The 15,276-nt window shown below is 46.7% G+C and overlaps 1 protein-coding gene across 2 annotated transcripts in view; it reads right to left on the reverse strand.

Moving 5' to 3' along the window:
* hgd (homogentisate 1,2-dioxygenase) overlaps positions 1-15,276 on the reverse strand; it is a 70,001-nt gene that overhangs the window by 2,005 nt on the left and 52,720 nt on the right. For both annotated transcript variants that reach the window (XM_068040825.1, XM_068040824.1), the window contains one exon: positions 11,650-11,831. In XM_068040825.1, the coding sequence (XP_067896926.1) occupies positions 11,650-11,831 (182 nt within the window). The remainder of the gene's footprint in view (positions 1-11,649; positions 11,832-15,276) is intronic.

Below are 15,276 nucleotides of genomic sequence, written 5' to 3' on the forward strand. Positions count from 1 at the left end.
ATTTGAAGTATTGCTGCATATACCTACATGGCAATCCCAAATTCTCAATCAAATTTTGAAAAGTTATTATTTTCACCCATTTTAATTTAGTCTGTTATTGGTGGTTGAGGAACTTTATGTTTGGGAGATGTTTGATTTCCAGTAGTCTTAATATAGTGTTTCTACTGAATAAAATTATGCAAAAGATTTTTTAGACCTTCCAGAAACAGGAACAGTCTCTGGCATTGATGCACTGATCTCACATAAGACTTTGAATTATCAACTCTTTAATACTCACTCCTCTGATCACCCATACAAAAAATACCTATCAATGATTTGTAATTTTTTTTCTGCAAATGTTTATCAAGTGGAAAACTATTTGTTAACTTGACAAGCTAATAGGATGTTTAGAATCTTTAGAAAATTGTGTGCACAATTGTCACAATACAGAAAAAATAAGGGGTTGGTAATCTGATCTTGGCTGCTTTGCCATCATATCTATTTCTGAGGATTGGCTATGCCTCTGCCTGAGAGAGTGAACCTAATCCCATAATGGCTTACAGCACATTGCATTGGGAGCACCACAGGAGTTGGGGACCAGAATGTGGTGGGCTAGGAGCCAGTGAAAGCCTGGAGGCTACTCATCCAGTGCTACCTTTTTTTGTATTGGTCTGCCGCTGAGGCTTTGTCCTGTTGTACAATTCGGCTGCTGAAGAGTGAAAACAATAATAGTGGCAAGGAAAGGCAGCTCTATAATAGGGAGGGAGACATCCAATAGCAACATTCATTCCACTTACGGGCTGTTCTTGGAGTACTCTCCCAGGTGGGTGCTTAGTGTCCCGAGTTCCACTCTGATACTGCATGCACGTTACTGATAGGCCCCCTAATTTACTTAAAATGTGTGACCTTAGTCAGCCTTCCAGTACAAGCAGAACAGCTTGCACTGGGATTCGATGAGCACATCAAGTGGATAGTAGATCTCAGGCCTCCATGCCTAATGATACATGGCAGATGCTTAACCATTACATGATTAGTCCCTTAATGTCCTTTGTAATTTAGTACTTTCACTTATTGTTGGTCACAGCACTTATCTACTTAATGTGTTTATCAACTCAATATGAATGTGAATGTATAAGACTTGTTCAGGTTTGGCTTCACGCTCATTCTTCCTGTACATCAGCAGGATTCTCTTTAGTTGTGGTCACTTATAATTGGTGCATGAGAACACTGCTTGTTTTTTTTTTATTTTAAGCAGGACTGTCTCCACTTTACTTACCCTTCCCACTTGGTAACCTTTGATCCTTTTAATGAGAAATGCTCTTTTCGTTAGCTTAGTTCTGCTCTAGTATTTTTCAATGTTTTATTTTGTTTCTTCATGCAAGGCAACTTTACAACATTTTGAGAAAGGTCTGTTCAGTTCAAATAAGGTACAATTACTGGATTGAAATTAATTGAACTGATCATGCTGAACTAGCCAAATGAAACTAAATAGTAGGGGCGAGGGATCAAGTGAGAGAAGATATGATAAATTAAAGAGAGAGGGCAAGGCAAGACATCAAAGTAGCAATAAGGGAAATAATAATCAAAGCGTGGCAGGAACGGACAGAATGTACAAAATTAGGAGTGTATAAGCAGCTAAGGCTAGAGATTGCATAAATAGTATATAGTAAAAACTAAATGCTCAGTATTTGAATGTGCGTAGCATTCCTAACAAAACAAATGAATTGATAGCTCAAATAGAAATAAATATGTATGATCTGATAGCCATTATAGAGACATGGCTGCAAGATGAAAAGGCTGGGACATGAATATTCAAGGGTACATGATATTTTGGAAGGACAGGAAACTTGGAAAAGGTGGAGGAGTAGCTCTGTTAATTAAGGATGACTTTAGTACAACAGAGGGAGGTGACCTTAGTTCTAAAAATAAAGATGTAGAATCAGTTTGGGTAGAGATAAGAAATATTAAAGGTAGGAAGTCACTTGTGGGAGTAGTTTATAGGCCCCCTAACAGTTTCTTCATGCAAGGCAACTTTACAACATTTTGAGAAAGATCTGTTCAATTCAGATAAGGTACAATTACTGGATTCATATGAATTAAACTGAAGTAACCACACTGTAGGACATGGTATACAGGAAGAAATAAGGGGGTCTTGTGAGAAAGGTACAGCGATAATCATGGGTGATTTTAATCTACAGATAGATTGAACAAATCAAATTGGCAAAGGTAGCCTGGAAGATGAATTCCCGGTGTGTCTTAGGGACAGTTTCTTAGAGCAACCTGTTCTCGTGTCAACCAGAGAGCAGGCTACTCTAGATCTGGTAATGTGTAACAAGACAGGATTAATTAATAGTCTCATAGTAAAGGTGCCCCTAGGTAATAGTGATCACAACATGCTTGAATTTCACATTCAGTTTGAGGGCGAGAAGACTGGATCTAAGATTAGTATTTTAAACTTAAATAAGAGTAATTATGAGGGTTTGAGGACAGAGATGGCTAAAGTAAACTGGGAAATTAGGTCAAGGAATAGGTCAGTCGAGATACAATGGCAGACATTTAAGGAGATATTTCATAACACTCAGCAAAGATACATTCCAGTGAGAAAGAAACACTCCAGGGGATGGATGCACCATCTGTGGCTAATGAAGGAAGTTAAAGATAGTCTCAAATTAAAAGAAAAAGCATACAATTCAGCAAAAAGAAGTGGCAGGTCAGAAGATGGGACAGAATATAAAAAACAGCAAAGAATTACTAAAAGAATAATAAGGACAGAGAAATTAAAGTACAAGAGAAAGCTAGCTAGAAATATAAAAACGGATAGTAAGAGGTGGTGGCGTAGTGGTATTGTCACTGGACTAGTAACCCAGAGACCTAGGGTATTGCTCTGGGGACATGGGTTCAAATCCCACCACAGCAGAAGGTGGAATTTGAATTCAATTAATAAATCTGGAATTAAAAAGCTAGTCTAATGATGGCCATGAAACCATTGTCGATTGTTATAAAAACCCATCTGGTTCACTAATGTCCTTTAGGGAAGGAAATCTGCTGTCCTTACCTGGTCTGGCCTACATGTGACTCCAGACCCACAGCAATGTGATTTAACTCTTACATGCCCTCTGAAATGGCCTAGCAAGCCACTCAGTTAGGGCAATTAGGGATGAGCAATAAATGCTGGCCTGGCCAGCGACGCCCACATCCCATGAATGAATAAAAAAAAAGGTCTGTACAGTAGGGTTGTCCAACATATGGCCTGTGGGCCAGGATCCGACCCACCAAAGGTTTCCATCCAGCCCACGGCTGTAAACTGTACCAGGGTCGTTCCTCATCCTCGCCGTGACTAGAAATAAGAAATTTTCCACTGGCTTTTTTTGCAGACAGTCTTTAAAAAAAATCACTGTCAGTTTCACAGCTGACAGGTGCTGAGAGTGTGAACAGCAGTTTCCCAACTTTAGATAGTTTCGGGGTTTTCCGGCAGGTTCCGACTTTTTTGGGGTAGGCGGTGGCGTAGTGGTATTATCACTGGACTAGTAACCCAGAGACCCAGGGTATTTCTCTGGGGACATGGGTTTGAATCCCACCACAGCAGAAGGTGGAATTTGAATTTAATTAATAAATCTGGAATTAAAAGCTAGTCTAATGATGGCCATGTCACCATTGTCGATTGTTGTAAAAACCCATCTGGTTCACTAATGTCCTTTAGGGAAGAAAATCTGCTGTCCCTACCTGGTCTGGCCTACATGTGACTCCAGACCCACAGCAATGTGGTTAACTCTTACATGCCCTCTGAAATGGCCTAGCAAGCCACTCAGTTGTACCTAACTGCTACGAAGTTAGGAAAAAGGAATGAAACCGGACGGACCACCCGGCATCGACCTCGGCACCGGAAACGACAACAGCAAACCCAGCCCTGTCGACCCTGCAAAGTCCTCCTTATTAACATCTGGGGGCTTGTGCCAAAATTGGGAGAGCTGTCCCACAGACTAGTCAAGCAACAGCCTGACATAGTCATACTCACGGAATCATACCTTACAGACTCCCTCCACCACTGACGCACAGTGACAGCAGTGTGTACCATCTACAAGATGCACTGCAGCAATGCACCAAGGCACCTTAGACAGCACCTTCCAAACCTGCAAACTGTACCAACTAGAAGGACAAGGGCAGCAAATACATGGGAACACCACCACCTGAAAGTTCCCCTCCAAGTCACACACCATCCTGACTTGGAACTATATCGCCGTTCCTTCACTGTCGCTGGGTCAAAATCCTGGAACTCCCTTCCTAACAGCACTGTGGGTATACCTACTCCAAATGGACTGCAGCGGTTCAAGAAAGCAGCTCACCACCACCTTCTCAAGGGAAATTAGGGATGGGCAATAAATGCTGGCCTAGCCAGCGTCGCCCACATCCCATGAATGAATAAAAAAAAAAGCCCGCCTTAGACTCTGGAAAGGTCCCATCAGATTGGAAAATAGCAAATGCAACTCCACTATTCAAGAAAGGAAGAAGAAAGAAACCAGGAAACTACAGGTCAGTTAGCTTAACACCTGTCTTAGGGAAAATGCTGGAATGTATTATTAAGGAGGTTATAGCAGGTCATTTAGAAAATCTCAGGGTAATCAGGCAGAGTCAACATGGTTTTGTTTGTGTTTGCCTCATTTATTAGAGTTCTTTGAGGGAGTAACAAGCAACGTGGATAAAGGGGAACCTATGGATGTGGTGTACTTGGATTTCCAGAAGGTATTTGACAAGGTGCCACATCAAAGGTGATTAAACAAAATAAGAGCTCATGGTATAGCGGGTAACATATTAGCATGGATAGAGGATTGGTTAGCTAACAGGAAACAGAGAGTAGGCATAAATGGGTCGTTTTCAGGTTGGCAAGCTGTAACTTGTGGAGTGCCACAGGGATTAGTGCTGGGGCCTCAACTATTTACAATCTATATCAATGACTTGGATGAAGGGACAGAATGTATGGTTGCGAAATTTGCTGATGACACAAAGACAAGTAGGAGAGTAAGTTGTGAAGAGGCCATAAGGAGTCTGCAAAGGGATATAGATAGGTTAAGTGAGTGGGAAAGTGTGAAGTTGTCCACTTTGGCTGGAAAAATAGCAAAGCAGCATATTATCTAAATGGAGAGACTGCAGAGCTCTGAGATGCAGAGGGATCTGGGTGTCCTCGTACACGAAACACAAAAACTTAGTATGCAGGTACAGCAAATGATTAAGAAGGCAAATGCAATGTTGTCATTTATTGCAAGGGGAATGGAATATAAAAGTAGAGATGTTTTGCTACAGTTGTACAGGGCATTGGTGAGACCATATCTAGAGTATAGCATACAGTTTTGGACTTTCTTTTGGGCCTCCTTATCTCGAGAGACAATGGATACGCGCCTGGAGGTGGTCAGTGGTTTGTGAAGCAGCGCCTGGAGTGGCTATAAAGGCCAATTCTGGAGTGACAGGCTCTTCCACAGGTGCTGCAGAGGAATTTGTTTGTTGGGGCTGTTGCACAGTTGGCTCTCCCCTTGCGCCTCTGTCTTTTTTCCTGCCAACTACTAAGTCTCTTCGACTCGCCACAATTTAGCCCTGTCTTTATGGCTGCCCGCCAGCTCTGGCGAATGCTGGCAACTGACTCCCACGACTTGTGATCAATGTCACAGGATTTCATGTCGCGTTTGCAGACGTCTTTATAACGGAGACATGGACGGCCGGTGGGTCTGATACCAGTGGCGAGCTCGCTGTACAATGTGTCTTTGGGGATCCTGCCATCTTCCATGCGGCTCACATGGCCAAGCCATCTCAAGCGCCGCTGACTCAGTAGTGTGTATAAGCTGGGGATGTTGGCCGCTTCAAGGACTTCTGTGTTGGAGATATAGTCCTGCCACCTGATGCCAAGTATTCTCCGAAGGCAGCGAAGATGGAATGAATTGAGACGTCGCTCTTGGCTGGCATACGTTGTCCAGGCCTCGCTGCCGTAGAGCAAGGTACTGAGGACACAGGCCTGATACACTCGGACTTTTGTGTTCCGTGTCAGTGCGCCATTTTCCCACACTCTCTTGGCCAGTCTGGACATAGCAGTGGAAGCCTTACCCATGCGCTTGTTGATTTCTGCATCTAGAGACAGGTTACTGGTGATAGTTGAGCCTAGGTAGGTGAACTCTTGAACCACTTCCAGAGCGTGGTCGCCAATATTGATGGATGGAGCATTTCTGACATCCTGCCCCATGATGTTCGTTTTCTTGAGGCTGATGGTTAGGCCAAATTCATTGCAGGCAGACGCAAACCTGTCGATGAGACTCTGCAGGCATTCTTCAGTGTGAGATGTTAAAGCAGCATCGTCAGCAAAGAGGAGTTCTCTGATGAGGACTTTCCGTACTTTGGACTTCGCTCTTAGACGGGCAAGGTTGAACAACCTGCCCCCTGATCTTGTGTGGAGGAAAATTCCTTCTTCAGAGGATTTGAACGCATGTGAAAGCAGCAGGGAGAAGAAAATCCCAAAAAGTGTGGGTGCGAGAACACAGCCCTGTTTCACACCACTCAGGATAGGAAAGGGCTCTGATGAGGAGCCACCATGTTGAATTGTGCCTTTCATATTGTCATGGAATGAGGTGATGATACTTAGTAGCTTTGGTGGACATCCGATCTTTTCTAGTAGTCTGAAGAGACCACGTCTGCTGACGAGGTCAAAGGCTTTGGTGAGATCAATGAAAGCAATGTAGAGGGGCATCTGTTGTTCACGGCATTTCTCCTGTATCTGACGAAGGGAGAACAGCATGTCAATAGTCGATCTCTCTGCACGAAAGCCACACTGTGCCTCAGGGTAGACGCGCTCGGCCAGCTTCTGGAGCCTGTTCAGAGCGACTCGAGCAAAGACTTTCCCCACTATGCTGAGCAGGGAGATTCCACGGTAGTTGTTGCAGTCACCGCGGTCACCTTTGTTTTTATAGAGGGTGATGATGTTGGCATCACGCATGTCCTGGGGTACTGCTCCCTCGTCCCAGCACAGGCATAGCAGTTCATGTAGTGCTGAGAGTATAGCAGGCTTGGCACTCTTGATTATTTCAGGGGTAATGCTGTCCTTCCCAGGGGCTTTTCCGCTGGCTAGGGAATCAATGGCATCACTGAGTTCCGATTTGGTTGGCTGTATGTCCAGCTCATCCATGACTGGTAGAGGCTGGGCTGCATTGAGGGCAGTCTCAGTGACAGCATTCTCCCTGGAGTACAGTTCTAGGTAGTGCTCAACCCAGCGGTCCATCTGTTTGCGTTGGTCAGTGATTATGTCCCCCGATTTAGATTTGAGGGGGGTGATCTTCTTGATGGTTGGCCCAAGAGCTCTCTTCATGCCATCATACATTCCTCTGATGTTTCCGGTGTCTGAGGCCAGCTGAATATGACTGCATAGGTGTTGCCAGTAGTCGTTTGCGCAACGCCTAGCTGTTCTTTGTGCAGTACTTCTGGCTGCTTTAAGTGCTGCGGATGTTAAATCGCTGGGGGCTTTCTTGTAGTTCAAAAGTGCAATGCGCTTAGCGGCTATGACAGGTTCCAGCTCTTCATTATGAGATTGAAACCAGTCTGCATTTCTCTTCGCACTTTTGCCGTAGGTGGTCAAAGCTGACTCATAGATGGCGTCTCTGATGTGGGCCCACTTGGTCTCAGCATCCCCTGTGGGAGTGTTTTGAAGGGCTGTTACAAGTGAATTTAGAAATTTTTGTAACAGCTGTGGGTGAGAAATTCTGCTCGTGTTGATGCGCGGGTGGCCCTTCTGCTTGGAATGATGCAACTTCTTTGGTCTGAGTCTAACCTTGCTGCACACCAGGGAGTGGTCGGTGTCGCAGTCCGCACTGTGGAAGCTGCGTGTGATTTGAACACTGTTTAAGGCGGCTCGCCTTGTGACAATGAGGTCTAGCTGGTGCCAACGACGTGATCTTGGGTGCCTCCATGAAACCTGGTGACAGGGTTTAGTGTGAAAGAACGAGTTGGTGATGCAGAGGTTATGATAGGTACACAACTCAAGCAGTCTCTGCCCGTTCTCATTCATCCTTCCAACGCCATAGCGCCCAAGGCAGGAGGGCCATGAGTCATGGTCGGCCCCAACCCTGGCATTAAAGTCCCCCAGCAGGAATAGGTGTTCGGTGTTGGGGATGCTGCTAATGATGTTATGGAGTTGTTCATAGAACTGGTCTTTAGCTTCAGGTGCGGAACAGAGTGTTGGAGCATAGATGCTGAGTAGGTGTACTGGACCAGAGGTGGTGAGCAGTCGGATGGACAGTATGCGTTCCGAGCCATTTGAGGGAGGCTCTATCATGCTGAGCAAGGAGTTTCTGATGGCGAAGCCCACTCCATGCTGTCTTGGTTCTTCAGGATCCCTGCCCTGCCAGAAGAAGGTGTAGTCTTGCTCTGCTAGAGAGCCACTCGCGGGGAGGCGAGTCTCCTGAAGTGCTGCAATGTCCACATTGAGTCTACTGAGCTCGTTGTTAATGATGGCGGTCTTCCGAGAATCGTTGATTTGTGTAAGGTCTTCCGACAGGCCAGGACACATAGTTCTGACGTTCCAGCTTGCAAAGCGAAGGGCTGGTACCTTCTTTCCTTTTTTCATGTTGTTTGGTGCGGTGTGTCAGTCCACCTTTCGGGCAATGACCCTGAGCTCCAAGCACCCATTGAAGCAGGCAGACTGTGGCGGGACAGAACCTTATTGACCGGGGGCTGCCCGGTTTGAGGCGGGCGGTAGCTGTCCAGTGAGGTGCAATGACCTCTCCCACCGACAAAGGCAACCCGTGGCGCCCAGTTTCTACGCCAATTTATCTGGACTTATAACCCGTAACTGCTGCCTTCCGTGTTGTTTCAGTCGCTGTGAGGCAACTATGGAGTGACCTCTCCATGGCGCATGCCTGGGCAAATTTATGGAGGTTGAGAGTTGCCCAGTCGTCAAAACCCCCCTCTCGGCCTTTCTGGTGGGGTCCAAAGGAGTGCAGGACACGACGTTTGGCACCAGTATGGCTGCAGGAACTGCCGGAAACATGCCAAAGGTGACACATGACCGCCTACGGGGTTCCGCTCCGGATTTTCTGTTAGGGTTTACTCCCTTAGCCTTGGTCTCTCCCGAGACGCCCACAAGGCAGTGGGGTTGTTGGGGCCCCTACACAGGTGTAGGATGGTGCCGGTGGGAGGAGGGGATGCAAGGGGGAGGGGTAGAGGGAGGGGGTGGGGGGGGGTGCAGGGGAAGGGGGTGCGGGGTGAAGATGGTGCGAGGGGGGGGTGGGCTGGGACGGGGTTGTGAGGGGGTGAGCTGAGAGGGTGGAGCAGGGAAGGGGACGGGGGTGGGGGGGGGTGGAAGGGGGGTAAAGGGGGGGGGAGGGGGGGTGGAATCTGGTGCAGGTAATAAGCCATTTCCTCAGTGCCCACCATCGACGTCCGGAAAGCTCATCCACGTCCTTCGGGAGGTGAAGCATCATTTGGCAGACTTAGAGGTGATTACATTTGCTAAGGGTTTTTTTTTGCAGTGGTTTAAATAAAGGCATGCAGCATTGCCGACAGTGCGCTGCAGATGCTCTCCGAGCCATCTCCCGCGGGCGCTTCGAAGTTGCGGCCGGGGGGGCCGTTCGTGGATGTTTTGGGTGTTCGGGGCACCTTTTCACAGGACTTCTCTCGGGTCCCGCAGCTCCTTCTTCACCTCAATGGACTTACCGCATGCCGTGGCTGCAGACACTCTGGACTGTGAAGACAGCAGGATCGGAGATTAAAGTATCGGCAGCTGTTCTCGTCAGTTTCATCCGGATCAATTTCATTGAGAAAACAAAGAGCAGGTGTGGCTGAGGGAGGGCAGTGGGCCCAGGTAACATACACTAAACTAACTGTTAACTTTTAGATAGGGCTAAAATGAACTGATTTAAAGAGCCAGGGGAATTTAAACAGTTTAAGAGGGCAGATTGGGGGAGAAAACGTTAGGGATGGAAGCAGATGGCCATGGATAGAGTTGAACAGCAAGGGAGCTTCCAGCCCAGGAGCAAGATCCTAATGTAATTTTATGGGCGGAGTTTGGACTCCTTACTTAAAAAAGATTATAATTGCATTGGAAGCAGTTCAGAGAAGGTTCACTCGACTGATTCCTGGGATGAGAGAGTTATCTTATGAGGAAAGTTTGGACAGGTTGGGTCTGTAGTCGTTGGAGTTTAGAAGGATGAGAGGTGATGTTATTGAAACATAAGATCTTGAGGGGACTTGACAGGGTGGATGTGGAAAGGATGTTTCTTCTTGTGGGAGAGACTAAAACTGGGCAGCACAGTTTAAAAATAAGGGGTCTCCCATTTAGGACAGAGATGAGGAGAAATTTTTTCTCTCTAGAGTCCTGAGTCTATGGAACTCGCTTCCCCAGAGAGCGGTGGAGGCAGGGTCATTGAATGTTTTTAAGTCAGAGGGAGACAGATTCTTGACAAATAAGGGAGTCAAAGGGTATCGGGGGTAGGCAGGAAAGTGGATTGTGTCCACAGACAGATCAGCCATGATCTTATAGCATGGCGGAGCAGGCTCAAGGGGCTGAATAGCCTACTCCTGCTGGTAGTTCATATATTCGTATGAAATGATGATGTCAGATGTATAAGTCACTACCCCAAACTTACCAGGGGAGAAAATGTTTTGCACAGTGTGACTTATACAACTTCTTGGTAGGCGTGATTTATTCTGAATTTTAAGAGTTGGAGATGTTGGTGAATTATGTGTCAACCTTGGCTTAGTAGTTGCACTCTCACCTCTGAGTCAGAAGGTTGTGGGTTCAAGCCTCACTTCAAAGACTTGAGCACATAGTCGATGCTGTCACTCCATTACAGTACTGACGGAGTGCTGCATTATCCGAGGTGCCGTCTTTTGGATGAGACATTAAACTGAGGCCCTGACTACCTCTCAGGTGGATGCAAAAAATCCCACGCCACTACTCAATGACGTCCAGGTGAGCTCTTATTTATCCCTCGACTAAGATTACTAAAAAACAGATTATCTGACCATTCCCTCATTTCTGGGACTTTTCTGTGTCGAAATTGATTTCCACATTTCTCTGTATTACAACAGTGACTACACTTTAAAAGTACTTCAGAGGCTGTAAAGCACTGTGCAATGTCCTGAGGTTGTCGAAAATGCTATATAAACACAATTCTTTCAGTTAACAAGACTGTGACCGGGACTCCCGTCTTCCACCTACTGGTTGCTATTCCAGCTGCACCTAATATAATTTTAATGGACCATATTCACATTGTAGTGGAATTCAAAAAAGAAGCAGGACAAAATATTAATATACAAAATGCAGTAGCATTTTCTTAAGCTCTTCATTTGCCAGAATTAGTTATCGTACTATTTTAGCATAGGAAGGAGCTGGCAGTGGCCGTATTTTTCTCCCTGCCAACAGGGAGTATGAATGAGGCAGTTTACGGCTGCAACACTAATGAAGTATAGGGTGTGATCAAGACTGATGATGAATGCCTGCATAACCCAGATTCCACTTTCTGATTACTATTCTGTTTGTCATTTTTCTATCACCTTATTAACAAATTATTCCAATTTCAATGGGAAACTGCTTTTGGGAATAAGGGGTTACTTAAGATGGGTAGCTGATGATTGAGAACACTTTTTCTATTGTATAGAAAGTACAGCTCACAGTCTTTGAGTTCCTCTGTCACTTACCATAGTTCTGTCAGCTACTCGTTCTGGTTCCAGTTGTGCCTTGCTTGCTTTCTCAAAGCATTCTGCATCTGGCCCATGTGGAGTCATAATACTATGCAGACTACCTCCACCAGGCTGAAAACCCTCCTCTTTTGCCTCATAATGACCTTTAATCAGCCCCATAAATTCACTCATACAGTTGCCTGGTGAGGAAAGAAGCAAAGCATTAAAACCCTTTCATTTACAAACTACTGATGCTATTTTCTACAACCTTTCGATTTTCTGTTTACTATTTAACCTTTTAAGTGGAGCCATGCTGGGATTTTAAAACAATAATGCTCAGTTCTTAAAAAAGTATAATTAAGTCTCCTTTCATAACAGTTTATTATTCACCTTCCTTTTGGTAAAATGGTTGAAAACTTGGGAAATGCATATTTACTCCTATGGTGGAATGAAAACTGTGTTAAAGATTATGGGCCTGGGCCCTCAAGTGGAATTAATATATTTCAGTGGGTAGGTTGGTACATCTTTTCTCACTCTCTTCCAGCCTGCTGTTGATTCGTCAGGCTAGGTTCAGGAAACACCGAACCCAGAAGTCCCTTTCCCCACCCATATGCTGTCTGACCCCCTTCTTTGGGACTCCGCGGAAACCTGTGGGAATTCTGAGTCCACTCTATTCCCACCAGTCAGACAGGCCACAAAGTTTTGGCCTTCAGCTGTATACAGATTACTTTCTTTGGCCTCCTTGTCTCGAGAGACAATGGGTTAGTGCCTAGAGGTGGTCAATAGTTTGTGGAGCAGTGAATGGAGCAGCTGTAAGGTCAATTCTAGAGTGACAGACACTTCCACAGGCACTGCAGATAAAATTGGTTGTCGGGGCTGTTACACAGTTGGCTCTCCCCTTGCGCTTCTGTCTCTTTTCCTGCCAACTGCTAAGTCTCTTCGACTCGCCTCTCTTTAGCCCCGCCTTTATAGCTGTCCGCCAGCTCTGGCAATCGCTGGCAACTGACTCCTACGACTTGTGGTCAATGTTGCAGGACTTCATATCGCATGTGCAGACATCTTTAAAGCGGAGAAATGGACGGTCGGTGGGTCTGATACCAGTGATGAGCTCGCTGTACAATGCGCCCTTGGGGATCCTGCCATCTTCCATGCGGCTCACATGGCCAAGCCATCTCAAGTGCCGCTGGCTCAATAGGGCATATATGCTGGGGATGTTGGCCACCTCGAGGACTTCTGTGTTGGAGATACGGTCCTGCCACCTGATGCCAAGGATTCTCCGGAGACAGCAAAGTTGGAATGTGTTGAGACGTCGCTCTTGGCTGACATACGTTGTCCAGGCCTCGCTGACGTAGAGCAAGGTACTGAGGACACAGGCCTGATACACTTGGACTTTTGTGTTCTGTGTCAGTGCGCCATTTTCCCACACTCTCCTGGCCAGTTTGGACATAGCAGCAGACGCCTTTCCCACGCGTTTGTTGATTTCTGCATCGAGAGACAGGTTACTGGTGATAGTTGAGCCTAGATAGGTGAACTCTTGAGCCACTTCCAGAGCGTGGTTGCCGATATTGATGGTTGGAGCATTTCTGACGTCCTGTCTCATGATGTTCGTTTTCTTGAGGCTGATGGTTAGGCCAAATTCGTTGCAGGCAGCTGCAATTCTGTCAGAGTCTCTGCAGACACTCTTCTGTGTGAGATGTTAATGCAGCATCGTCAGCAAAGAGGAGTTCCTTGATGAGGACTTTCCGTACTTTGGTCTTCGCTGAAAGATGGGCAAGGTTGAATAACCTGCCCCCTGATCTTGTGTGGAGGAAAATTCCTTCTGAAGACTTAAACGCATGTGAGAACAGCAGTGAGAAGAAGATCCCAAATAGTGCAGGTGCAAGAACACAACCCTGTTTCATGCCACTCAGGATAGGAAAGGGGTCTGATGAGGCACCGCTATGCTGAATTGTGCCTTTCATATTGTCATGGAATGAGGTGATGATACTTAGTAGCTTTGGTGGACATCCGATCTTTGCTAGTAGTCTGAAGAGACCACGTCTGCTGACGAGGTCAAAGGCTTTTGTGAGGTCTATGAAGGCAACATAAAGGGGCATCTGTTGTTTGTGGCATTTCTCCTGTAGCTGGTGAAGGGAGAACAGCAGTCAAATGTGGGTCTCTCTGCTCGAAAGCCGCACTGTGCCTCAGGGTAGACATGCTCAGCCAGCTTCTGGAGTCTGATTAAAACGAGAGCGAAGGCTTTCCCCACTATGCTGAGCAGGGAGATTCCACAGTAGTTGTTGCAGTCACCGCGGACACCCTTGTTCTTATGGAGGGTGATGATATGGGCATCGCGCATGTCCTGTGGTACTGCTCCCTCATCCCAACACAGGCAAAGCAGTTCATGGAGTGCTGAGAGTATAGCAGGCTTGGCACTCTTTCAGGGGTAATGCCGTCCTTTCCAGGGGCTTTTCCACTGGCTAGAGAATCGATGGCATTACTGAGTTCCGATTAGGTTGGCTGTTCGTCCAGCTCATCCATGACTGGCATAGACTGGGCTGCATTGAGGGCGGTATCGGTGACATCATTTTCCCTGGACTCCCTGTTCTAGGTATTGCTCCACACAGCAGTCCATTTGCTTGCGTTGGTCAGTGATCGTTTCCCCTGATTTAGACTTGAGGGGGCCGATCTTCTTGATTGGCCCAAAAGCCCTCTTAATGCCGTCATACATTCCTCTGATGTTTCCAAAGTCGGAGGCCAGCTAAATACGACTGCATAGGTGTTGTCAGTAGTCATTTACACAGTGCCTGGCTGTTCTTTGCGCGGTGCTTCTGGTGGCTTTAAGTGCGAAGGATGTTAACTCACTGGTAGCTTTCTTGTAGCTCAGCAGTGCAATGCGCTTGGCGGCTATGACTGGTTCCATCTCTTCAAGTGTATACAGATTACTTAATAATAGCAATAAAATGTGATATTAGATTGGATTTTAGAATAATGGGAGGGCACACCAGGGGCTGGATTTTACCAGAAGTTAGGAAGTCCTGCTGCCAGACCAAAAGTGGGTTGTCAGCGGGACCCCAGCAGCAATTTTACCGGTGGCTGCCAATTAAGAGGCTGCCACTGGTATCGCCGTCCAATTAAGGATGGAGGAATGTCTCTCAGAGCTGTGACTCCATCAGAGGGCTGGCAGCTCGGCAGCGCCACTGATGGAGGTGGCTACTGCTGAGGCTGTAGGGAAGAAGGTTAGGCCACCTCAATATTGAGTCACCCTCGAAGGGCAGGTAAAGATCTTTCTTCTTGTGTCGGGCCAGGCAGGCAGGTGTCAGTGCCACGGGGGAGATCATTGTCCCTGTGGGCAATGGAGCATCCAGAAAGGAAGGCCCTTTCCCAGGAACCCGCTGGGAGGCTGCCATGATTTGCCTGGTGGTCTTCCCACGTGGAGGAGGCCCGTCCTGATGCTGGTGGGGGCAGAAAGTGGCCGGTAATTGGCCATTTAGTCGATATAATTGGCCGCCCACTTCCGGTCAGTAGGCAGCTGCGCCACCTGGTTCGGCCACAGTTGGAGTATTGCATACAGTTCTGGTCGCCACATTATAGGAAAGACATAGTTGCTCTGGACAGAGTGCAGAGGAGATTTACAAAAATGTTGCCAGGGCTTGAAAGTTGCAG

This window comes from Heterodontus francisci, chromosome 10, assembly GCF_036365525.1.
Source record: "Heterodontus francisci isolate sHetFra1 chromosome 10, sHetFra1.hap1, whole genome shotgun sequence".
In the NCBI taxonomy this organism is placed as follows: Eukaryota; Metazoa; Chordata; class Chondrichthyes; order Heterodontiformes; family Heterodontidae; genus Heterodontus; species Heterodontus francisci.